Genomic DNA, 24312 nt, shown 5'->3' on the forward strand with positions numbered 1-24312 from the left:
CGAAATCTAAGGAAGTCTCTAGATTTTGCTCGTTTGCTCGCCTGAAGTAGAGTATATTGTGATAAATTGCAGGCCACACTACTTTCCTAGAGAGTTTTCAGCTATACTTTTCGTGGCTGTTTATTTATCACCACAGACAGATGCTAAGACCGCACTCAGTCAGCTGTATAAGGAAATAAGCAAACAGAAAACCACTCACCCAGAGGCGGCGCTCCTAGTGGCCAGAGACTTTAATGCAGGGAAACTTAAATCAGTTCTACCTAATATCTATCAACATGTTAAATGTGCAACCAGAGGGGGAAAAATTCTAAATCACCTGTACTCCACACACAGAGACGCACGCGTACAAAGCTCTCCCTCGCCCTCCATTTGGTAAATCCGACCACAACTCTATCCTCCTGATTCCTGCTTACAAGCAAAAATTAAAGCAGGAAGCACCAGTGACTCGGTCTATAAAAAAGTGGTCAAATGAAGCAGATGCTAAACTACAGGACTGTTTTGCTATCACAGACTGGAACATGTTCCGGGATTCTTCCGATGGCATTGAGGAGTACGCCACATCAGTCACTGGCTTTATCAATAAGTCCCCACAATGACTCTGCGTACATACCCCAACTGAGCTAAAGGGTAGAGCTGCTGCTTTCAAGGTGCGGGAATCTAACCCGGAAGCTTATAAGAATTCCTGCTATGCCCTGCAACGAAACATCAAACAGACAAAGCTCGTCTTATGTGGCAGGGCTTGCAAACTATTACTATTACTACAAAGGGAAGCACAGCCGCGAGCTGACCAGTGACACGAGCCTACCAGACGAGCTAAATCAATTCTATGCTCGCTTCGAGGCAAGCAATACTGAGGCATGCATGAGAGCATCAGCTGTTCCGGACGACTGTGTGATCACGCTCTCCTTAGACAACGTGAGTAAGACCTTTAAACAGGTCAACATTCACAAGGCTGCGGGGCCAGACGGATTACCAGGACGTGTGCTCCGGGCATGTGCTGACCAACTGGCAGGTGTCTTCACTGACATTTTCAACATGTTCCTGATTGAGTATGTAATGCCAACATGTTTCAAGCAAACCACCATAGTCCATGTGCCCAAGAACACGAAGGCAACCTGCCTAAATGACTACAGACCCGTAGCACTCACGTCCATAGCCATGAAGTGCTTTGAAAGGCTGGTAATGGCTCACATCAACACCATTATCCCAGAAACACTAGACCCACTCCAATTTGCATACCGCCCAAACAGATCCACAGATGATGCAATCTCTATTGCACTCCATACTGCCCTTTCACACCTGGACAAAATGAACACCTATGTGAGAATGCTGTTCATTGACTATAGCTCAGCGTTCAACACCATAGTACCCTCAAAGATCATCACTAAGCTAAGGATCCTGGGATTAAACACCTCCCTCTGCAACTGGATCCTGGACTTCCTGACGGGCCGCCCCCAGGTGGTGAGGGTAGGTAGCAGCATAACTGCCACGCTGATCCTCAACATTGGAGCCCCCCAGGGGTGCGTGCTCAGTCCCCTCCTGTACTCCCTGTTCACCCACGACTGCATGGCCAGGCACGACTCCAACACCATCATTAAGTTTGCAGACGACACAACAATGGTAGGCCTAATCACCGATAACGACGAGACAGCCTATAGGGAGGAGGTCAGAGACCTGGCTGGGTGGTGCCAGAATAACAACCTATCCCTCAACGTAACCAAGGCTAAGGAGATGATTGTGGACTACAGGAAAAGGAGGACCGAGCACGTCCCCATTCTCATCAATGGGGCTGTAGTGGAGCAGGTTGAGAGCTTCAAGTTCCTTGGTGTCCACATCACCAACAAACTAGAATGGTCCAAACACACTAAGACAGTCGTGAAGAGGGAACGACAAAGCCTATTCCCCCTCAGGAAACTAAAAAGATTTGGCATAGGTCCTCAGATCCTCAAAAGGTTCTACAGCTGCAACATCGAGAGCATCCTGACTGGTTGCGTCACTGCCTGGTACGGCAATTGCTCGGCCTCCAATCGCAAGGCACTACAGAGGGTAGTGTGTACGGCCCAGTACATCACTGGGGCCAAGCTGCCTGCCATCCAGGACCTCTACACCAGGCGGTGTCAGAGGAAGGCCCTAAAAATTGTCAAAGACCCCAGCCACCCAAGTCATAGACTGTTATCTCTGCTACCGCATGGCAAGCGGTACCGGAGTGCCAGGTCTAGGACAAAAAGGTTTCTCAAAAGTTTTTACCCCCAAGCCATAAGACTCCTGAACAGGTAATCAAATGGCTACCCGGACTATTTGCATTGTGTACCCCCCCCCCCCACCCCTCTTTTACGCTGCTGCTACTCTCTCATAGTCACTTTAACTATACATTCATGTACATACTACCTCAATTGGCCCGATCAACCAGTGCTCCCGCACATTGGCTAACCGGGCTATCTGCATTGTGTCCCGCCACACACCACACACCACCCGCCAACCCCTCTTTTACGCTACTGCTACTCTCTGTTCATCATATATGCATAGACACTTTAACCATATCTACATGTACATACTACCTCAATCAGCCCGACTAACCGGTGTCTGTATGTTGCCTCGCTACTTTTATAGCCTCGCTACTGTATATAGCCTGACTACTGTTATTTTTCACTGTCTTTTTACCATTGTTTTTATTTCTTTACTTACCTATTGTTCACCTAATACCTTTTTTGCACTATTGGTTAGAGCCTGTAAGTAAGCATTTGACTGTAAGGTCTACACCTGTTGTATTCGGCGCACGTGACAAATAAACTTTGATTTGATTTGGTTTGAATTGTAATTTGTATTATATCATACGAAATCGATGATGGACATCCACAAATTAACACATACCATACCATACGAAACGTAACAATGGAGTGTCTTGGATTTATGTACAGAATAACATGAAATGCTCTGAGACCACATTGCGTGGCTGGGGTGTGTGGGGTCCTTAATGATGGAATGTGGGGTCCTTGATGATGCTGCGTACCTTCCTCAGGCACCGTTTCGAGTAGATGTCCTGGATGGGTGGAAGCACGGTCCCAGTGATGTACTGGGCCGTCTTCACCACCTGCTGGAGGGTCTTGCGGTCATGGACGGAGCAATTCTTGTACCAGGCTCTGATGTAACCAGTCAGGACGCTCTCGGTGGTGCAACGGTAGTATTTCGAGAGGACCCACATTTCTTCAACCGCCTTAGGAAGTAGAGACGCTGTTGATGTTGTTGGTCCATGACAAGTCCTCAGGGATGTGGACGCTGAGGAACTGAAAACTCGTGACTTTCTCTCCATTGATGTGGATTGGGGCATGTTCCCTCCTCTGCTTCCTGAAGTCAACAATCAATTCCTTTGTTTTGCTGACGTTGAGGGAGAAGTTGTTGTCATTACAGCACAATGCCAGTTCACTTACCTTCTCCCTATAGGCTGACTCGTAATTGTTGGTTTTCAGGCCTACAACCGTGACGTCGTCAGAAAACTTGATGATGGAGTTCGTGTCGTGCAAAGCCACGCAGTCGTGAGTGAACAGCCACGCAGTCGTGAGTGAACAGCCACGCAGTCGTGAGTGAACAGCCACGCAGTCGTGAGTGAACAGCCACGCAGTCGTCAGTGAACAAGGAGTATGTATTACTGAGAGGATTGATGATTGAAGGAAAACATTTTAACCATCCATAATGTATTAACAAACACAAGCCTGAGGAGCACAGTTTAGGGAGCCTTGTTTTCTGGCTACAGCATTACCGTCATTGTGAAATAAGAATGTATTCTTATCTGACCTGCCTAGTTAAATAAAGGTTAAATAAAAAATAGAAAAATTACCACCAGATAGGAAGCGGCAAAGCAAGAGGGATAACTGGTCCCTGTACTCCCTATTCACCCACGACTCCGTGGCCATGCACGCCTCCAACTCAATCATCAAGTTTGCAGACGACACAACAGCAATGGGCTTGATTACCAACAACGACGAGACAGCCTACAGGGAGGAGGTGAGGGCACTCAGAGTGTGATGTCAGGAAAACAACCTCTCACTCAATGTCAACAAAACAAAGGAGATGATCGTGGACTTCAGGAAACAGCAGAAGGCGCACCCCCCTATTCACATTGAAGGGACAGCAGTGGAGAAAGTGGAAAGTTCCTCTGCATACAAATCAACAACAAACTGAAATGGTCCATCCACACATATAGTGTGGTGAAGAAGCGCCTCTTCAACCTCAGGAGGCTGAAGAAATTTGTCTTGTAACCCAAAACCCTGACTAACTTTTACAGATCCACAATCGAGAGCATCCTGTCGGGCTGTATCACAGCCTGGTAAGGCAATTGCTCCGCCCTCAACCGCAAGGCTCTCCAGAGGGGGTCTGCACAATGCATCACCGGAGGCAAACTACCTGCCCTCCATGACACCTACAGCACCCGATGCCACAGGAAGGAAAAAAAGATAATCAAAGACAACAACCACCCAAGCCACTGCCTAGTCACACCAGAAGGCGAGGTCAGTACAGGTGCATCAAAGCTGGGACCGAGAGACTGAAGAACAGCTTCTATCTCAAGGCCATCAGACTGCTAAACAGCAATCACTAACTCAGAGAGGCTGCTGCCTACATGGAGACCTAATCACTGGCCACTTTAACAAATGGATCACTAGTCACTTTAAGTAATGCCACTTTAATAATGTTTACATATCTTACATTACTCATATCATATGTATATACTATATTTTATACCATCTATTGCACCTTGCCTATGCCGCTTGGCCATCGCTCACTCATTCACCCCTTTTAGATTTGTGTGTATTAGGTAGTTGTTGGGGAACTGTTAGACTACTTGTTAGATATTACTGCACCGTCGGAACCAGAAGCACAAGCATTTCGCTACACTCGCATTAACATCTGCTAACCATGTGTACTGTGTGACAAATACAATTTTATTTTATTTGAGTCGTCCGGGTTAGGCCGGGGTAGGCCGTCAATGTAAATAAGAATTTGTTCTTAACTGACTTGCCTAGTTAAATAAAGGTTAATTAAATTAAATTAAATACCAGCCGGCTCTTCAGGCTGTAGTTCCCTGCCAACAAACATCCCAGGAGGACTGAACTACACACAGACAGAGAATATTACTAGGAATAAATTATAGCTATAATGTATACATTTATGCACGAAGTTGATCATTCATATTCTTTAATAAATTCAAATATATTACATTGTTGTGAAAGGTTGACATTTGATTTGATTCAAACCAGTGACTGTATTCACACACAGGATATCACAAGTAGTAACCATTCAGTTGGTAATTGTTCCCAGACGTCGTTTATTTAGCGGACAACTGCGCATGACTTTCCGCTTCCTGTTCTCTCTTTCATGTCTCTAAAAACTTAACAGCGAGAAAACTATTGTTTTTCGTATGTTCCGTTGATAAAATAAAAAAAAGCTAAACTCCGACATGGCCCTACTGAAAGTATGGACGTCGACGAGACTTTTAAACAGGTAAATAAACTACGCGTTGGTTTCGAAGACATTCAATGGGACGCACGTTCGCTAACTAGCAGCTCTGGTCCTGGTTGTTACGTACGGCTTGAGCCTTCTTCAACGACCTACATATTTCCATAGAGTGGTGACGATGAGAGTCTACCGTGTCCGGAAGCGACTTCACCATTAATTTTCTGTATTCAGTGTTCACTCAAACACCGTTCTAAGCTTTGTTTTACTATTTCAGTTACAGCTGATTTGAGACGGGTGCAACTGCATCCCGCAATTCAGGGCGTTCCTCAGAGTAGGCATTCCGGGATCTGCAGGAACCCATCTTTATACTTCCATTGGTCCATTTTTGACTCCAGTATATAGGCAGGAGGCAGTGGCGCTCCAGTACAGTAGATGGCGATAATGCACCACAAAGTTGGATGCCACCCGCCTAAACACCCCACAGAAGAGCCGGGGCGACAAAGATAGCTATTTTTTTTAGATCACCTTTATTTAACCAGGTAGGCCAATTGAGAACAAGTTCATATTTACAACAGCGACCTGGCCAAAATAAAGCAAAGCAGTGCGACAAAACAACAGAGTTAAACATAAACAAACGTACAGTCAATAACACAATATCAAAATCTATGTACAGTGTGTGCAAATGTAGAAGAGTAGGAAGGTAAGGCAATAAATAGGCCATCGAGGTGAAATAATTACAATTTAGCGTTAACACTTGAGTGGTAGATGTGCAGATGATGATGTGCAAGTAGAGATACTGGGGTTTAAGAGGATAAGTAACAATATGGGGATGAGGTAGTCGGGTGTTCTATTTACAGATTGGCTGTGTACAGGTACAGTGATCGGTAAGCTGCTCTGACAGCTGATGCTTAAAGTTAGAGAGGGAGGTATAAGACTCCAGCTTCAGAGATTTTTGCAATTCGTTCCAGTCATTGGCAGCAGAGAACTGGAAGGAAGTGTTGGCTTTGGTGGTGACCAGTGAAATATACCTGCTGGAGTGTGTGCTACAGGTGGGTGCTGCTATGGTGACCAGTTAGCTGAGATAAGGCGGGGCTTTACCTAGCATAGACTTATAGATGACCTGGAGCCAATGGGTTTGGCAAAAAATATGTAGTGAGGACCAGCCAACGAGAGCATACAGGTCGCAGTGGTGGGTGACACTGTGACAGTCTGCATCCAATTTGCTGAGTAGTGTTGGAGGCTATTTTGTAAATGACAACGCTGAAGTCAAGGATCGGTAGGATAGTCAGTTTTACCAGGGTATGTTTGGCAGCATGAGTGAAGGAGGCTTTGTTGCGAAATAGGAAGCCGATTCTAGATTTAATTTTGGATTGATGATGCTTAATGTGAGTCTGGAAGGAGAGTTTACAGTCTAGCCAGACACCTGGGTATTTGTAGTTGTCCACATATTCTAAGTCAGAACCGTCTAGAGCAGTGATGCTAGTCAGGCGGGAGAATGCGGGTAGCAATCGGTTGAAGAGCATGCACTTAGTTTTACTTGCATTTAAAAGCAGTTGGAGGCCTCGGAAGGAGTGTTCTATGGCATTGAAGCTTGTTTGGAGGTTTGTTAGCAAAGTGTCCAGAGAATGGCCAAATGTATACAGAATGGTGTCGTCTGCATAGAGGTGGATCAGAGAGTCACCAGCAGCAAGAGCGACATCATTGATATATACAGAGAAAAGAGTCGGCCTGAGAATTGAACCCCGTGGCACCCCCATAGAGACTGCCAAAGCCCGGACAACAGGCCCTCCGATTTGACACACTGAACTCTATCTGAGAAGTAGTTGTGAACCAGGCAAGGCAGTCATTTGAGAAGCCAAGGTTATTGAGTCTGCTGATAAGAATGCGGTGATTGACAGAGTCGAAAGCCTTGGCCAGGTTGATGAATACAGCTGCACAGTATTGTCTTTTATCAATGGCGGTTATGGTATCGTTTAGGACCTTGAGTGTGGCTGAGGTGCACCCATGACCAGCTCGGAAACCAGATTGCATAGTGGAGAAGGTACGGTGGGATTCCAAATGGTCGGTGATCTGTTTGGTAACTTGGCTTTCGAAGATTTTATAGTGGCAGGGCAGGATGGATATAACAGTTTGCATCTAGAGTGTCTCCACCTGTGAAGAGGGGGATGACCGCGGCAGCTTTCCAATCTTTGTGGGATCTCAGACGATACGAAAGAGAGGTTGAATAGGCTAGTAACAATTTTGGCAGATCATTTTAGAAAGAGAGGATCCAGATTGTCTAGCCCAGCTAATTTGTAGGGATCCAGATTTTGCAGCACTTATAGAACATCAGCTGTCTGGATTTGGGTGAAGGGGGGGGGGGCTTGGGCAAGTTGCTTCAGGGGGTGCTGAGATGTTGGTAGGGGTAACCAGGTGGAAAGCAAGGCCAACTGTAGAAAAATGCTTATTGAAATGATCGATTATTGTAGATTTATCGGGGGTGACAATGTTTCCTATCCTCAGTGCAGTGGGCAGCTGGGAGGAGGTGCTCTTATTCTACATGGACTTTAGTGTCCCAAAACTTTTGGGAATTAGTGCTACAGGATGCAAATCTCTGTTTGAAAAAGCTAGCCATAGCTTTCCTAACTGACTGAGTATATTGGTTCCTGACTTCCCTGAAAAGTTGCATATCGTGAGGGCTTTTCGATGCTAATGCAGTAATGTTCACAATGCACGTCGGTGACTTCGGCTGTTCAGCAATAAATAGCATGTGTTTCTCAGATATTTTTTCTCCACTGTTCATCAAAACTCTGTGGCGCACAGTAAGTCGTTGGTTTTAGAAGCCTATTTAGCTAGTACACAGTGTCGTTCCAGCCTCCCGCCTGTCGGGCACTGTTTTCACGTATTTTATCAAGGGTGAGGGCAGGTGTTTGGTAGGCGGTAGCGAAAGACACTGTCTACCAGTGACCAGATAATACTTTTATTTCCCTATTGACCTACATTCAAAGGTGTAACACAAGCATGCAAATGTCATTCTCGAAGGTAGGCGTTTAGTTTGTTAATTCGACCATTTAAAAAAAAACAAGCACACATAAAACTTAAAAGCCATACATGCACATGAATACAATCATCGAGGATAACACAAAGTCTGGGGCTTATTTCCATTGTGATCCTCTTGAGACAAGATGGCTAGACAAGATCAAACACAGTATGGCAGTGAAATAATAAAACAAAAACATAGAAGAAGAACATCTATCTCATCATTCCAGTTACATCATAGGGGTTATTCATATGGGCACAGAAGACATCAAACATATTTTTACTTTATTTTTAAAGATGTCCAGAGAGGATGTTGTTTTTATAGGCAGAGGCAACTCATTCCATTCTGAGGCTCCAGTATACAAGAAAGTACCTTTCCCAGCATTACTCCTGCACCTGTATAAGCACACATCAGCAACACCTAATCTGGTGCTGTGATTGTGTGCATCCCTAACACGGGGAAAGTAATCACTTAGATATCTGGGCGCAGGACCATAAATACTCCTGTAAACCGAACCTAGTCTAATGTGGGACACCCTAGCCTCAACAGGCAGCCAGTTTAGTTCCTGAAAGCAGCTCCTGCCTATGTGAGTACGTGGACTCACCTTCAATACTACCCTGAGCAGCTTATTCTGGGCTATCTGGAGCTTCCCCTTCATAAGTTTAGATAATCCCCCAAACCAGGAAGTACTAGCATAGTCAAAATGGCATTGAATGAGGGCAGTAGCTAGCACTTTCATGGAGTCCTTATCAAGCAGCTTGGACTTTCTAGACAAAAACTTAGTCCTGGCAATAACCTTCCCTAGCACCTTATTGGCCATTCTCACACCTCCCAAGCTTCCATCACGGATACATCCCAAGTAGCTAACAGAGGTTTTAGTAGTCAGCACCTCACCCCCTAACTCCACTCTGATTTCAGACGACCTACACAATTTAGGTCTGGATCTAAAAAATAATTGCTTCAGTTTTCCCTAAGTGCAGAGATAGCTTATTATCTCCAAGCCATTTGCTAATGTTAGTAAGCTCTGTGCTAAGTATGCTCTCCAACATAGTTTTACTTTTGTGAGACACCAGAACTGTAGATGGCAAGAACATACATCTTTCATATTGTTAATATACAATAAAAACAGCAGAGGCCCAAGCATGCTCCCCTGCAGAACGCCACAACAATTGGTTTTGCCTGAGACAGTGAACCATTACCCTCTACTACTTGCTCCCTTCCTGATAAATAGGACTTTACCCAGCCTAGAGGGATACTGCTTATCCCCAGTGCCTCCAGTTTGGAGATTAGGAGACAGTGGTTAACTGTATCAAAGGCCTTCTGTAGGTCAAGCAGTACCAGTACGTTCATGCAGGAACCAATGGGGTGCTGATTGATCTCCTTAAATATAAGTCATCTGATTTACTTGATTTAGTCTGCAGTTGCTTCCTCCATTTTAGGACTACTGATTTAATTAAATGTACCCATTAATTCTTGAAGAATATAAATGTCTCATGAGCTTAGTTCAACTGTTGTACCCCATCAGAACCCAAAATATAAGCTTGTTTCACTCCAATGTTTGCAAACAAAGCAAATGTAAACAAACAATATATAGCCTCAACATGGTTAAAACTATAATTTTTATACCATGGATTGTCCATCCTTGGATCCATAGCTCTGTCTATGAATTTGAGAGCCCTATCCCTCAGAATTTTACTGAAATGGGTGGGAGGATGCTTTGTTATTGTTTCAAATGCTGATTGCCGCTTTAATCAAACTTTTCGCCGGCATCTCCTGATATCAGAGCAGAAAAACTACAATCTGTCTCCTGAATTAGCCTAGTGCGCATGGGCCAAGCACGTTTTCACCAGTTTTCCCTGGCTAAACTAGCTGGCTAGATGAACTATGCTAGTTTTTCCTCATTGCCAAACTTCATAAATACTGCACCCTCAATTTCAAATCACATTTGCTAGTTATACAGTCAACGGGCAGCCTCTCCCCACTTGGCTCAATGGGATATGTATTGATTTTGCCAACACAGCCAGATATATACACAGTCTTGTTCCCTTAACCTTTTTTGATATTTATTGATTTAAATCTGACTTTATTGATATAATGAGTAATTCAGGAATGACAGGAATTAATTGACACGAGAACTGGAGAAAATAGCAACTCAATAGAGCGCAATGACTACAATGAATCGCTAAATAACTTCTGGGCACAAAGCGTCCGCAGAGCTCCTCCTCACCACCACTCTATTCACCCCACCATAGAATATTTTCTTCAGATTTTGTTTTGTGATTGGCTTAAATATATTCACTGACATAAAGACGGTACTAGTAACAAACTTTCTCTGTATGCGTTGTCCAGAACAAGTCTGGCGATAAGCAAAGTCCTCAAAAGTGGTTTATTTCGTATTTCGGAGAAACGACGGCTTGCGCACATAGAGAAATTGGCCATCACAGACAAACGAAGGTAAACTAAATATACAAAATTATGTGGACACCCCTTCAAGTTAGTGTATTCAGCTATTTCAGTCACATCCGTTGCTGACAGGTGTATAAAATCGAGCAGACAGCCCTGCAATCTCCATAGCCGAATATTGCCAGTAGAATGGCCTTAATGAAGAGCTCAGTGACTTTCCACATTGCACCGTCATAGGATGCCACCTTTCCAACAAGTCAGTTCATCAAATTTCTGCCCTGCTAGAGCTGCCCTGGTCAATTGTAAGTGCTGTTATTGTGAAGTGGAAACATCTAGGAGCAACAATGGCTCAGCCGCGAAGTGGTAGGCCACACAAGTTGGCAGAATGGGTCCGCTAAGTGCTTCTGTCCTCGGTTGCAACACTCACTACCCAGTTCCAAACTGCCTCTGGAAGCAACGTAAGCACAAGAACTGTTCGTCGTGAGTTTCATGAAATTAGTTTCCACAGCCCAGCAGCCGCACACAATTCTAAAATCACCATGCGCAATACCAAGCATCGGCTGGTGTAGTGTAAAGCTTACCGAGATTGGACTCTGGAGCAGTGGAAATGCACTCTCTGGAGTGCTTCTACATGCTTCACCATCTGGCAGTCCGACGGACGAATCTGGGTTTGGTGGATGCCAGGAGAACGCTACCTGCCCGAATGCATAGTGCCAACTGTAAAGTTTGGTGGAGGAGGAATAATGGTCTAGGGCTGTTTTTCATGGTTCGGCCTAGGCCTCTTAGTTCCAGTGAAGTGAAAACTTAACTCTACAGCATACAATAACATTCTAGACAATTCTGTGCTTCCAACTTTGTGTCAACAGTTTGGGGAAGGCTCTTTCCTGTTTCAGCATGACAATGCCACTGCATAAAGCTAGGTCCATACAGAAATAGTTTGTCGAGATCGGTGTGGAAGAACTTGACTGGCCTGCAGAGAACCCTGACCCCATCAAACACCTTTGGGATGAATTGGAACGCTGACTGCGAGCCAGGCCTAATCACCCAACATCAGTGCCCGACCTCATTAATGCTCTTGTGGCTGAATGGAAGCAAGTCTTGCAGCAATGTTCCAACATCTAGCGGAAAGCTTTCCCAGAGAGTGGAGGCTGTTATAGCCGCAAAGGGGGGACCAACTCCATATTAGTGCCCATGATTTTGGAATGAGATGTTCGACGAGCAGGCATTGAAGGCTAAAGCTGCACGTAACGCCCTGGATCAGAGCTAGCCAGCTAACATGTATGGCTGACAGCTTGGGATGAACTAGCTAGCTAGTTTCTGAGTACATTTGCATTACACCTTTATATTAGTTACTAAATCTTAATCATTTGAACATTGCCAATGTTTTGTCTTTTTAGATGTCTACAAGAGGTGGTTGCCCAGAGGCATTTGTTTCCTGCATCAACTTTACACACAGCGACCACAACTCCAACAAGACATCAATTGTACGATGCAGTCGACAGAAGTATGAAAGAATGTATCCTGTGTTGCTCATAGAACCGGACGGTTCCACAATTAACATTAGGCACAAGAAGCCCAAGAGGATACTCATGGTAAGCATCCTTGAACTGGAGACAAATTGAGAGTATGCCTTTTTGGATTGATAAACTCAGCAAAAAAAGAAACGTCCTCTCACTGTCAACTTTATTTTATTATTATTATTATTATTTTATTTTTTATATAGCCCTTCGTACATCAGCTATTATCTCGAAGTGCTGTACAGAAACCCAGCCTAAAACCCCAAACAGCAAGCAATGCAGGTGTAGAAGCACGGTGGCTAGGAAAAACTCCCTAGAAAGGCCAAAACCTAGGAAGAAACCTAGAGAGGAACCAGGCTATGAGGGGTGGCCAGTCCTCTTCTGGCTGTGCCGGGTGGAGATTTATAACAGAACATGGCCAAGATGTTCAAATGTTCATAAATGACCAGCATGGTCAAATAATAAATCAGGAGTAAATGTCAGTTGGCTTTTCATAGCCGATCATTAAGAGTATCTCTACTGCTCCTGCGGTCTCTAGAGAGTTGAAAACAGCAGGTCTGGGACAGGTAGCACGTCCGGTGGACAGGTCAGGGTTCCATAGCCGCAGGCAGAACAGTTGAAACTGGAACAGCAGCAAGGCCAGGTGGACTGGGGACAGCAAGGAGTCATCATGCCTGGTAGTCCTGACGCATGGTCCTAAGGCTCATGTCCTCCGAGAGAGAGAAAGAAAGAGAGAAGGAGAGAATTAGAGAGAGCATACTTAAATTCACACAGGAGAAGTACTCCAGATATAACCAACTGACCCTAGCCCCCCGACACATAAACTACTGCAGCATAAATACTGGAGGCTGAGACAGGAGGGGTCAGGAGACACTGTGGCCCCATCCGATGATACCCCCGGACAGGGCCAAACAGGAAGGATATAACCCCACCCACTTTGCCAAAGCACAGCCCCCGCACCACTAGAGGGATATCTTCAACCACCAACTTACAGTCCTGAGACAAGGCCGAGTATAGCCCACAAAGATCTCCACCACAGCACAAACGAAGGGGGGGCGCCAACCCAGACAGGAAGATCACGTCAGTAACTCAACCCACTCAAGTGGCGCACCCCTCCTAGGGATGGCATGAAAGAGAAATAAACTGCTTTATGGCTAGTGGCATTGTCATAGTGTGGAGGGTCATGTCAGGATAAGCCTGCAGGAAGGGTACGACATGAGGGAGGAGGATGTCTTCCCTGTCACGCACAGCGTTGAGATTGCCTGCAATGACAACAAGCTCAGTCCGAGGATGCTGTGACACACAGCCCCAGACCATGATGGACCCTCCACCTCCGAATCAAACCCGCTCCAGAGTACAGGCCTCGGTGTAACGCTCATTCCTTCGACGATAAATGCAAATCCGACTATCACCCCTGGTTAGACAAAACCGTGACTCGTCAGTGAAGAGCACTTTTTACCAGTCTTGTCTGGTCCAGCGACGGTGTGTTTGTGCCCATAGGCGACGTTGTTACCGGTGATGTCTGGTGAGGACCTGCCTTACAACAGGCCTACAAGCCCTCAGTCCAGCCTCTCTCAGCCTATTGCGGACAGTTTGAGCACTGATGGAGGGATTGTGCGTTCCTGGTGTAACTCAGACAGTTGTTGCCATCCTGTACCTGTCCCGCAGGTGTGATGTCCGGATGTACCGATCCTGTGCAGGTGTTGTTACTCGTGGTATGCCACTGCGAGGATGATCATCTGTCCGTCCTGTCTCCCTGTAGCGCTGTCTTAGGCGTCTCACAGTACGGACATTGCAATATATTGCCCTGGCCACATCTGCAGTCCTCATGCCTCCTTGCAACATGCCTAAGGCACGTTTACACAGATGAGCAGGGACCCTGGGTATCTTTCTTTTGGGGTTTTTCAGAGTCAGTAGAAAGGCCTCTTTAGTGTCCTAAGTTTTCAGAACTGTGACCTTAATTGCCTAAACATCTGTAAGCTATTAGTTTCTTAACGACCGTTCCACAGGTGCATGTTCATTAATTGTTTATGGTTCATTGAACAAGCATGGGAAACAGTGTTTAAACTCTTTACAATGAAGATCTGTGAAGTTATTTAGATATTTACGAATTATCTTTGAAAGACAGGGTCCTGAAAAAGGGACGTTTCTTTTTTTGCTGAGTTTACATTTTTGCCGCTTTTGACTATTCAGGAATCCTACATTTGAATGCTAATCAGACAAATTGTGAGAGTGATTTTGATGATTTTGTGTTGTATCCCTTCAGATGCCTGTGGACATCAGTACACTCTCAGAGGAAGGAAGGAAAATCAGGATGCGGAAGCAGGATCCCAAGAAGGGAGCTGTTAAGCAGAGGACGGTGGAATTCAAAGACGATTTCAAAGCAGATGATTACAGCAAGTTTTGGAAGACGTGATAGAGCCTGTTGTAGCTATTTAACTTTACTGTTCTGCAATGATTGTGTGTGTATATATAATATTATTTGTAGATGTACATCTTTATCCCATATTGGTAATAAAATAAATATTTTTATTCACTTAGTTACATATATAATTTCGTGACCATATATGTTTATTTATTTATTTTTTATGAACACAACAAATACAAATGACTGAAATATACAAACAAGAGTACATAAACCTAACAGACGGGTGTTACATATCGATATTAATTTTCAATTTGTCAAACACTTTAATGGTGTGTATTCCTTTTTTGTTTTTACATTTACTCTTCATTTCAAAATAATATTTAAAGTCTATCTTAAATATTGCTGGCCACTTAATTTTATGGATAAATAAATTAACAATGAAAGTTACGTCAGGTTCCATATCATTTGGATCCAAATAAAACATCAGATTCTCTCAGATTAACATTAATAGTCGTTTCTTTTCAAATAAAATTTAACTCACTCAAATCTTCTGACATAAGAACAGTCCCAAAAGAAATGGTCAAGAGTTTCTGGGTCACAACCACAAAATACACATTTGTTATCAATAGCTATTTTAAATCTGTATATAATAAAGGTCTTTACAGGATAGATTCTATGAATGAGTTTGTATGATACTTCTTTCACCTTATTAGATATACAATACTTACCAGATAACAACAAAACTTTGTTCCAGTTCACTTGTCCTAGGGCTGCATTCCAGTACATTTTAGCAGAGGGAATAGTAACATATTGACATAGTTTCCTTATATACATGTTATTACATTTATAGTTTAAAATGTAAATTCCTTCTAAATGTATTGAGGCTACAAAGTCCTCAACAGTTGCACTTGGAGTATTGTTATAATCTCCTAAAAGAAGAATAGCTCTAACAACAATTTGATACTTCTCAGGAGTGAATGTAACATTTTGTTCTCATGAAGTCTTGATAATCATATAGTTGGCCATCATTATTCAATAATTGTTTAACCCAGATAATGTTCTTGTCAAACCAGTTCTGGAACATAATAGTATGTTTTTTAGTGTTCCAACAGAGCATACAGCATACACATCCTATGGATTTTAGGAAAATGTCACCACTGAAATCTTTCCAGGAAGCATCCTTTACAATCTGATAGGTATTTCTGTAGACTTTCCGGTTTATATGTGACCAATGAATGGGGTTCCTTACTGTCTTGATAAGCTGATTAATTATTGACTTGCTTCATGCTAGCCTCAAAGTTCACACGGTTTTCTATGTTTTTGTCAAAATGACTTCAACACCTAGTCTTGCGACAACGACTTCTGTGCCTGAATTACAGGAAAAGTTTGCTTTGGAAGCTCTTGATATTGTTGTGGTCGTGGTATACTTCGTCCTTGTTCTTGTTGTGGGAATATGGGTAAGTAATAAACACTCCTATTACCTGGTAGATGCTTTCATTGTATGAAGAGGGCAGACTGGTACAATGACCTAACACTGAAGTAATACTGTGGAGATTAATTCATCAGAATTCTTCCTCTCACAAAATTTGTTGTTCAAATAAATGAAATATTGACTAAATAAGAAGTATAAAGCAATGTAATTGAGAAGGCTTTGCTGTAACTAATATCTACAGACAGTATAGTTTGATGTATGATGTAAATTAACTCTTTATTGCAGTCTTCTGTCAGGGCAAACCGTGGGACAGTGGGTGGATACTTCTTGGCTGGAAGATCCATGACATGGTGGCCTGTAAGTAGCCTGAGATTTTGATGGTATTGAACTCAATGCATTGAACTCAAATAAACTCTATGCATTGAACTGAACATTAGTGATGAAATTAGTATGTCAACTAGATAAAAAGTTAATCATGATCCAGACTATTAAGTATTATCATCTATTTTAAATTAGGAATATTTTTTTTTTATAACAGTAAATAATTGGATGAAAATAGTTGATACGTATAATAGCTATCTATATCCAAAGATAAGAATTGACTAAATGAAGTAAATTGTGTTCTGCTGTCTCAGATTGGGGCCTCTCTGATGTCCAGTAATGTTGGCAGTGGTTTGTTAATTGGACTAGCTGGCAGTGGAGCAGCAGGAGGCATCGCTGTTGGAGGGTTTGAATGGAATGTAAGTAATATGTTAAGTGCATTGTGAAAAAACACCAAGATGATAAACAATGGAGAGGAAATCAAGTTATTACAGTTTGTCAATATTTCCATCAGGAGGTGGACGCCCTTTATTTTGAAGAGCTATCCACAGTATTTCAGCTAAGAATAAGCTTTCATGTTTCACAGGCAGCTTGGGTCCTCATTGCTCTTGGTTGGATCTTTGTGCCTGTTTACATCTCCGCTGGTGTGGTAACCATGCCAGAGTACCTGAAGAAGCGGTTTGGGGGCCAGCGCATCAGAATCTACATGAGTGTTCTCTCCCTCATCCTCTATATTTTCACCAAGATATCAGTAAGATGCTCATATAAAAAAAAAACTATAATTTTTCATAAGGCAGTTCAGGGTGCTAGTTGAATATTCTTGTTACCTCTGCTGACAGACAGACATCTTCTCTGGCGCTCTGTTCATTCAAGTGTCCCTGGGCTGGGACCTCTATCTCTCCACAGTGGTGCTTCTTCTAGTAACTGCCCTCTACACTATAGCTGGTAACTTTTTTAACATAATCTACCAGTCATTTATTCATTCATTACATGGCATTGTTTGTTATTGATTACCATTGACTGTTATTGATTCCAGGGGGGCTGACAGCAGTTATCTATACAGATGCTTTACAGACGGTCATCATGGTGATAGGCGCATTCGTACTCATGTTCATAGGTACTGTTTTTATGTTTTCTATAGTATAAGTTCAATGGTATACAGTATATACCTCTAAATATGAATTTGTCTAAAACTACTTTAGTATCATAGTATATCATTATTTTATTAATTCATAATTGGAAGATTTATTGTATTCATTTTCAAACTGACCCTTGAACTTTATCTTTAGCGTTTGACAAAGTGGGTTGGTATGAGGGTCTGCTGGAGCAGTACAAGGAGGCCATCCCCACATTGACTGTGCCCAACACCACATGCCATCTCCCCCGGTCCGATGCCTTCCACATCTTCAGAGACCCAGTGACGGGGGATCTGCCCTGGCCTGGTCTGCTGTTTGGCCTCACAGTGATAGCCACCTGGGTGTGGTGCGCTGACCAGGTATGAGATGGAACTTTTGTAGTTGACTTGCGTTTTGCATTACAGTCAAGTCTAAGGTGTTATTTTGACTTGTTATTTAGGTATGTTACAGTAGACCATTACGAAGAATCCCACATTTTTGGTGAGGCAGGAGATTTCCTCACGTAAGTGACCTTGTCCAAACCTGCTCCAGGTGATAGTGCAGAGGTCTCTCTCAGCCAAGAACCTGTCCCATGCCAAAGGAGGCTCTCTGCTGGGAGGTTACCTGAAGGTCCTGCCCATGTTCTTTATCGTGATGCCTGGAATGATCAGCAGAGCACTTTACCCAAGTGAGTTCTCACTTTGTCTATACTAAATCCAATATACAGCAATGGTATTACCCTTGTTCAGAAGTTGTATAGTATGTTAATGTACTGTGTATTACAATATTGTCTCTTTATGTCTGCAGATGAGGTAGGATGTGTTGACCCCATTGCGTGCCAAAGAATCTGTGGAGCCACCGTGGGCTGCTCCAATATTGCCTACCCCAAACTAGTGGTAGAACTTATGCCTGTTGGTAAGACATCCGCACACACGCGTGAACACACTAAAAACACACTTACTATTGATCCTATTTTTGAAAATGTTCAAATGTGTCATCACTGTATGTGTGTCTATGTAATTTTCTGAGGATGTTTGTATTTTAAATCTGACTCGCCCAATTTCACTCTTCAATCTGTTATCTCTGTGTCTGTCCTCTCCAGGCATGCGGGGGTTGATGATTGCAGTAATGATGGCTGCCCTCATGTCCTCTCTGACCTCCATCTTCAACAGCAGCAGCACCCTGTTCACCATGGACATCTGGCAGAGGGTCCGGCCACAGGCCTCCGAGCCAGAACTTATGGTAGTGGGCAGGTAGGTAACACCATTAAAGAAATGTACAGCAATGTCTTCTAAACATGAGTCAAAGCCAGTTGTTTGACAATAGCTGTGTCTAAAAATGTCCAACTTCCTCAGGTTCTGCTTTTGTTTACTCCAGGCACTGTTGTATTTTGTGCTACAATTCCTTTGAGTCCCCTGTGAATAATAAGCTTAGTTTAAAATCGCATAACTAAACCTCAGAAGACATTATACAAAATTTATACAGCTTAATTATTTGGTAATAATTAATAATTAATTATTATAAGTGTCAAGAATTTTCATTTTTACCCAAATAACAAGTGATATAATTTTTTTCTCAAACAATAATACAAAATGGATGGAGCAAGCATTATTTGTTTTGTGGGAATTCCCTGTTGCAAACATTGCCTTGTTTTGAATGCAAGACTTAAGGTATATATCCCATTAAGATGTCTGTTTTATGGAGGCAATTTGAGTTTCCCTGCCCCATAATCCAAACCCATGACCTTTGGTCCAAAGTCCAAAGCTGTATATACTCAATACGGTTACATTTACATACTAGAAAGCTTGATCAGGATTTTTCTAAATAAAACTATTTTAGTAAGGCAACGATTCCTAACAAAAGTAACCTATGTACGATTCATTATACAATACTTTAAACGGAAAGAACCCTCACCTCCTGTCTGTGGTCATCACCTGCAGGGTGTTCATCTTAGTAATGGTGGTGCTCAGCATCCTGTGGATCCCCATCATCCAGTCAGCCAACAGTGGACAGCTGTTTGACTACATCCAGGCCATCACCAGCTACCTGGCTCCTCCCATCACTGCTGTCTTCATCATGGCCATCTTCTGGAGGCGTGTCAATGAGCAGGTCAGATCAAGGGTTTTATGCCATTATTTGTTTGTATGTCATAAAGCACATTGTTGAGATTTGATATTAAACACTGTCCCTTTGTGTGTGTGTTCAATGTGGATGACCGTTAACACAGGGAGCCTTCTGGGGTCTGATCGTGGGCCTTGCTGTTGGCTTGGTGCAGATGGTGCTGGTGTTTGTGTATGGCACCCCATCTTGTGGAGAGATGGACATACGGCCAGCCTTCATCAGGGATGTCCACTACCTGTACTTTGCTCTTATCCTCCTGGCTCTCACTAGCCTGGTCATCACTGCTGTCAGCCTCTGCACTCCGGCCATTCCAGAGCACCATGTAAGAGTGCCACATGTGCTAATCATAAACATTAAACTGACTTGCAAAATATATGCTGTCACTTATGAGATTCATTTCAGTTAAAAGAAAAGAACATGTACACATTTTGATACATGTTATAACCTATTCATTCTTCCCCTCTTCAATCCCCCTGCAGCTCCATCGCCTGACATGGTGGACAAGACACAGCAAGGAGCCGCGCATTGACTTCAATGATCCATGGACCACAAAGCCCAGGACACCACCCAGAACTCCTGACCCCAGAGTTGGGGAGGTGGCTGCTGTGGAGGCCGGGCCGTGCTGGAAGCGTACTGGAATGTGGCTGTGTGGGCTGTCTGGGCCTGAGAAGAAAAAGTTAACCCTGGAGGAGAAACATGCCTTGGAGTTAAAACTGACCAGCATTGAGGAAGAACCAATCTGGCGGAATGTGTGCAATGCTAACGCCCTCATACTACTCTCTATCAATATCTTTATGTGGGGCTACTTTGCCTGAGTTAATATAACTCTCCTTTTGATTATAGATATTCTTGAATCACATATTGTTTATTGAATTACTGATCACACACAAAATGCTAATTGGTTTACAATTAGAATGTCAAACAATAATGGTAATGTTGTTTTTAGTTGTTGGCATTTAGACTTTTTATTGCCAAAACTGTCATTTGTATGTGTACTCTTTGATCAGGGTCAGTAGTTAGGTTTCCATCCAATTGGCGACAGATTTTCATGCGAATATTCTAAAATCCGCATAAAAACAATATGCACATTTTCCCACCATAGATGCGTTTCCATCAAATGGACTTGTTGCAGATAAAAGGCTGTGCGTGACGACGTATTGGACATAAAATACCTTTTGCGGTTAAATTCCCCATGTACTGAATAAAAAATACACGTCAAATGGGTTTCCATCGCATTTTCAACTCTACTGTTGGTTTTCTCACAAAAAAATATTGCATTAAATAGCGAGTGTGCACACTGGTATTGGCACGTGCGTCTAGCCAACAGCGCTATCTGTGTACAAAACATCACAACCGCAAGGCTCTCTAGAAGGTGGTGATGTCTGCACAACGCATCACCGGGGGCAAACTACCTGCCCTCCAGGACACCTACAACACCCGATGTCACAGGAAGGCAAGACAATAACCACCCGAGCCACTGCCTGTTCACCCCGCTTCCATCCAGAAGGCGAGGTCAGTACAGGTGCACCAAAGCTGGGACAGATAGATTGAAAAACAGCTTCTATATCAAGGCCATAAGATTGTTAAACAGCCACAACTAGCACAGAGAGGCTGCTGCCTACCTAGGCCGTAGATGACATGGGATGTTCTCTTGCTAAGTGTGAAAATTGAAATTTTTCCTGCCCTGCTAAGAATTCAAAATGTAAAGACTACTTTTGTCAGGGAAAATGTATGGGGTAACAAGTACATTATTTTCTTTCGGGATGTAGTGAAGTGGGCTCTCCTCCTTGGCAGATGTAAGACGTTTAAGCATGTTAACCCTTGCAAGGCTGCCGGCCCAGATGGTATCCCTAGCCGAGGCCTCAGAGTATGCGCAGATCAGCTGGCTGGTGTGTTTACAGATATATTCAATCTCTCCCTATCCCAGTCTGTTGTCCCCAAATGCTTCAAGATGTCCACCATTGTCCCTGTACCTAAGAAAGCAAAGGCAATTGAACTAAATGACTATCGCACAGTAGCACTCACCTCTGTCATCCTGAAGTGCTTTGAGAGACTAGTCGAGGATCATATCACCTCCACCTTACCTGCCACCCTAGACCCACTTCAATTTGCTTACCGCCCCAATAGATCCACAGACGATGCAATCGCCACCACACTGCCCACTGCCCTGACCCATCTGAACAAGAAGCATGCATACCTATAACTCAGCATTCAACACCATAGTACCCTCCAAGCTCATCATTAAGCTCGAGGCCCTGGGTCATAACCCCACCCTGTGCAACTGGATCCTGGACTTCCTGACGGGTCGCCCCCAGATGGTGAAGGTAGGAAACAACGCCTCTTCGCTGATCCTCAACACTGGGGCCCCACAAGGGTGTGTGCTCAGCCCCCTCCTGTACTCCCTATTTACCCATGACTGCATGGCCAAGCACGGATCCAACTCAATCATCAAGTTTGCAGACGACACAACAGTAGTAGGCTTGATTACCAACAATGATGAGACAACCATACAGGGAGGAGGTGAGGGCTCTGGGAGAGTGGTGCCAGGAAAATAACTTCTCACTCAATGTCAACAAAACTAAGGAAATTATCGTGGACTTCAGGAAACATCAGAGGGAGCACCCCCCTATCCACATTGATGGGACCGCAGTGGAGAAGGGGGAAAGCTTCAAGTTCCTCGGCGTACACATCACTGACAAACTGAAATGGTCCACCCACACAGACAGTGTGGTGAAGAAGGCACAACAGCGCTTCTTCAACCTCAGGAGGCTAAAGAAACACCTAAAACCCTCACAAAATTTTACAGATGCACAATCGAGAGCATCCTATCAGGCTGTATCACCACCTGGTACAGCAACTGCACCACCCACAACCGCAAAGCTCTCCAGAGGGTGGTGCGGTCTGCCCAACACATCACTAGGGGAAAACTTCCCGCCCTCCTGGACACCTACAACACCTGATGCGTCATGAAGGCCAAAAAGATCATCAAGGACATCAACCACCCGAGCCACTGAGGTCTGTACAGGTGCATCAAACCTGGGACCAAGAGATTGAAAAACAGCTTCTATCTCATGGCCATCAGACTGCTAAACAAACAGCCATCACTAGCATATGAGAGGTGGCTACCGATAGACATAGATTAGGAATCACTGGCCACTTTTCGAAATGGATCACTAGCCACTTTAATGTTTCCGTATCTAGCATTACTCATCTCACATGTATAAACTGCACCCCACACTATTCTACGGTATCTTAGTCACTTTTAAATTGTTTTTACATATTGCATTACCCATCTCATATGTACAGTTGAAGTCGGGAGTTTGCATACACCTTAGCCAAATACATTTAAATGCAGTTTTTCACAATTCCTGACATTTAATCAAAGTAAAAATTCCCTGTTTTAGGTCAGTTAGGATCACCACTTTATTTTAAGAATGTGAAATGTCAGGATAATAGAGAGAATTATTTATTTCAGCTTTTCTTTCTTTCATCACATTCCCAGTGGGTCAGAAGTTTACATACACTCAATTAGTGTTTGGTAGCATTGCCTTTAAATTGTTTAACTTGGGTCAAACGTTTTGGGTAGCCTTCCACAAGCTTCCCACAATAAGGGGTGAATTTTGGCCCATTCCTCCTGACAGAGCTGGTGTAACTGAGTCAGGTTTGTAGGCCTCCTTGCTCGCACATGCTTTTTCAGTTCTGCCCACAAATTTTCTATAGGATTGAGGTCAGGGCTTTGTGATGGACACTCCAATACCTTGACTTTGTTGTCCTTAAGCCATTTTGCCACAACTGTGGAAGTATGCTTGGGGTCATTGTTCATTTGGAAGACCCATTTGCGACCAAGCTTTAACTTCCTGACTGAAGTCTTGAGATGTTTCTTCCATATATCCACATAATTTTCCTGCCTCATGATGCCATCTATTTTGTGAAGTGCCCCAGTCCCTCCTGCAGCAAAGCACCCACACAACATGATGCTGCCACCCCCGTGCTTCACGGTTGGAATGGTGTTCTTCGGCTTGCAAGCATCCCCATTTTTCCTCCAAATATAACGATGGTCATTATGGCCAAACAGTTCTATTTTTGTTTCATCAGACCAGAGGACATTTCTCCTAAAAGTATGATCTTTGTCACCATGTGCAGTTGCAAACCGTAGTCTGGCTTTTTTATGATGGTTTTGGAGCAGTTGCTTCTTCCTTGCTGAGCGGCCTTTCAGGTTATGTCGATATAGGACTCGTTTTACTGTTGATATAGATACTTTTGTACCTGTTTCCTCCAGCATCTTCACAAGATCCTTTGCTGTTGTTCTGGGATTGATTTGATCTTTTCACACCAAAGTACGTTCATCTCTAGGAGACAGAACGCGTATCCTTCCTGAGCGGTATGACGGCTGCATGGTCCCATGGTGTTTATACTTGCATACTGCTGTTTGTACAGATGAACGTGGTACCATCAGGCGTTTGGAAATTGCTCCCAAGGATGAACCAGACTTGTGGAGGTCTACAATTTTTTTTCTGAGGTCTTGGCTGATTTCTTTTGATTTCCTTATAATGTCAAGCAAAGAG

At 43.6% G+C, this 24312-nt stretch overlaps 1 protein-coding gene and 1 pseudogene across 1 annotated transcript; both read left to right on the forward strand.

The window, feature by feature from the left end:
* Positions 1-5259: 5259 nt before the first annotated feature.
* On the forward strand, positions 5260-14936 carry LOC139541142 (large ribosomal subunit protein mL55-like; annotated as a pseudogene).
* A 144-nt stretch (positions 14937-15080) lies between these two features.
* Positions 15081-20994, forward strand: slc5a9 (solute carrier family 5 member 9). The gene is made up of 13 exons (XM_071345413.1): positions 15081-16215; positions 16476-16547; positions 16826-16930; positions 17098-17262; positions 17351-17456; positions 17548-17628; positions 17801-18006; positions 18179-18314; positions 18434-18541; positions 18729-18879; positions 19567-19735; positions 19854-20069; positions 20227-20994. Exons 1-13 carry the CDS (start codon positions 16087-16089, stop codon positions 20560-20562), a joined length of 1980 nt encoding a protein of 659 aa, XP_071201514.1. The 5' UTR covers positions 15081-16086; the 3' UTR covers positions 20563-20994.
* Positions 20995-24312: the final 3318 nt, after the last annotated feature.

This window comes from Salvelinus alpinus, chromosome 16 (assembly GCF_045679555.1).
Source record: "Salvelinus alpinus chromosome 16, SLU_Salpinus.1, whole genome shotgun sequence".
NCBI lineage: Eukaryota > Metazoa > Chordata > Actinopteri > Salmoniformes > Salmonidae > Salvelinus > Salvelinus alpinus.

Bases quoted from the DNA above. Each gene is read 5' to 3' on its own strand.
- slc5a9 (XM_071345413.1), top strand. From the start codon at position 16,087: ATGACTTCAACACCTAGTCTTGCGACAACGACTTCTGTGCCTGAATTA. The intron at 17,457-17,547 runs GTAACTTTTTTA...TATTGATTCCAG, and splicing joins TGCCCTCTACACTATAGCTG to GGGGGCTGACAGCAGTTATC. The intron at 17,629-17,800 runs GTACTGTTTTTA...CTTTATCTTTAG, and splicing joins ATTCGTACTCATGTTCATAG to CGTTTGACAAAGTGGGTTGG.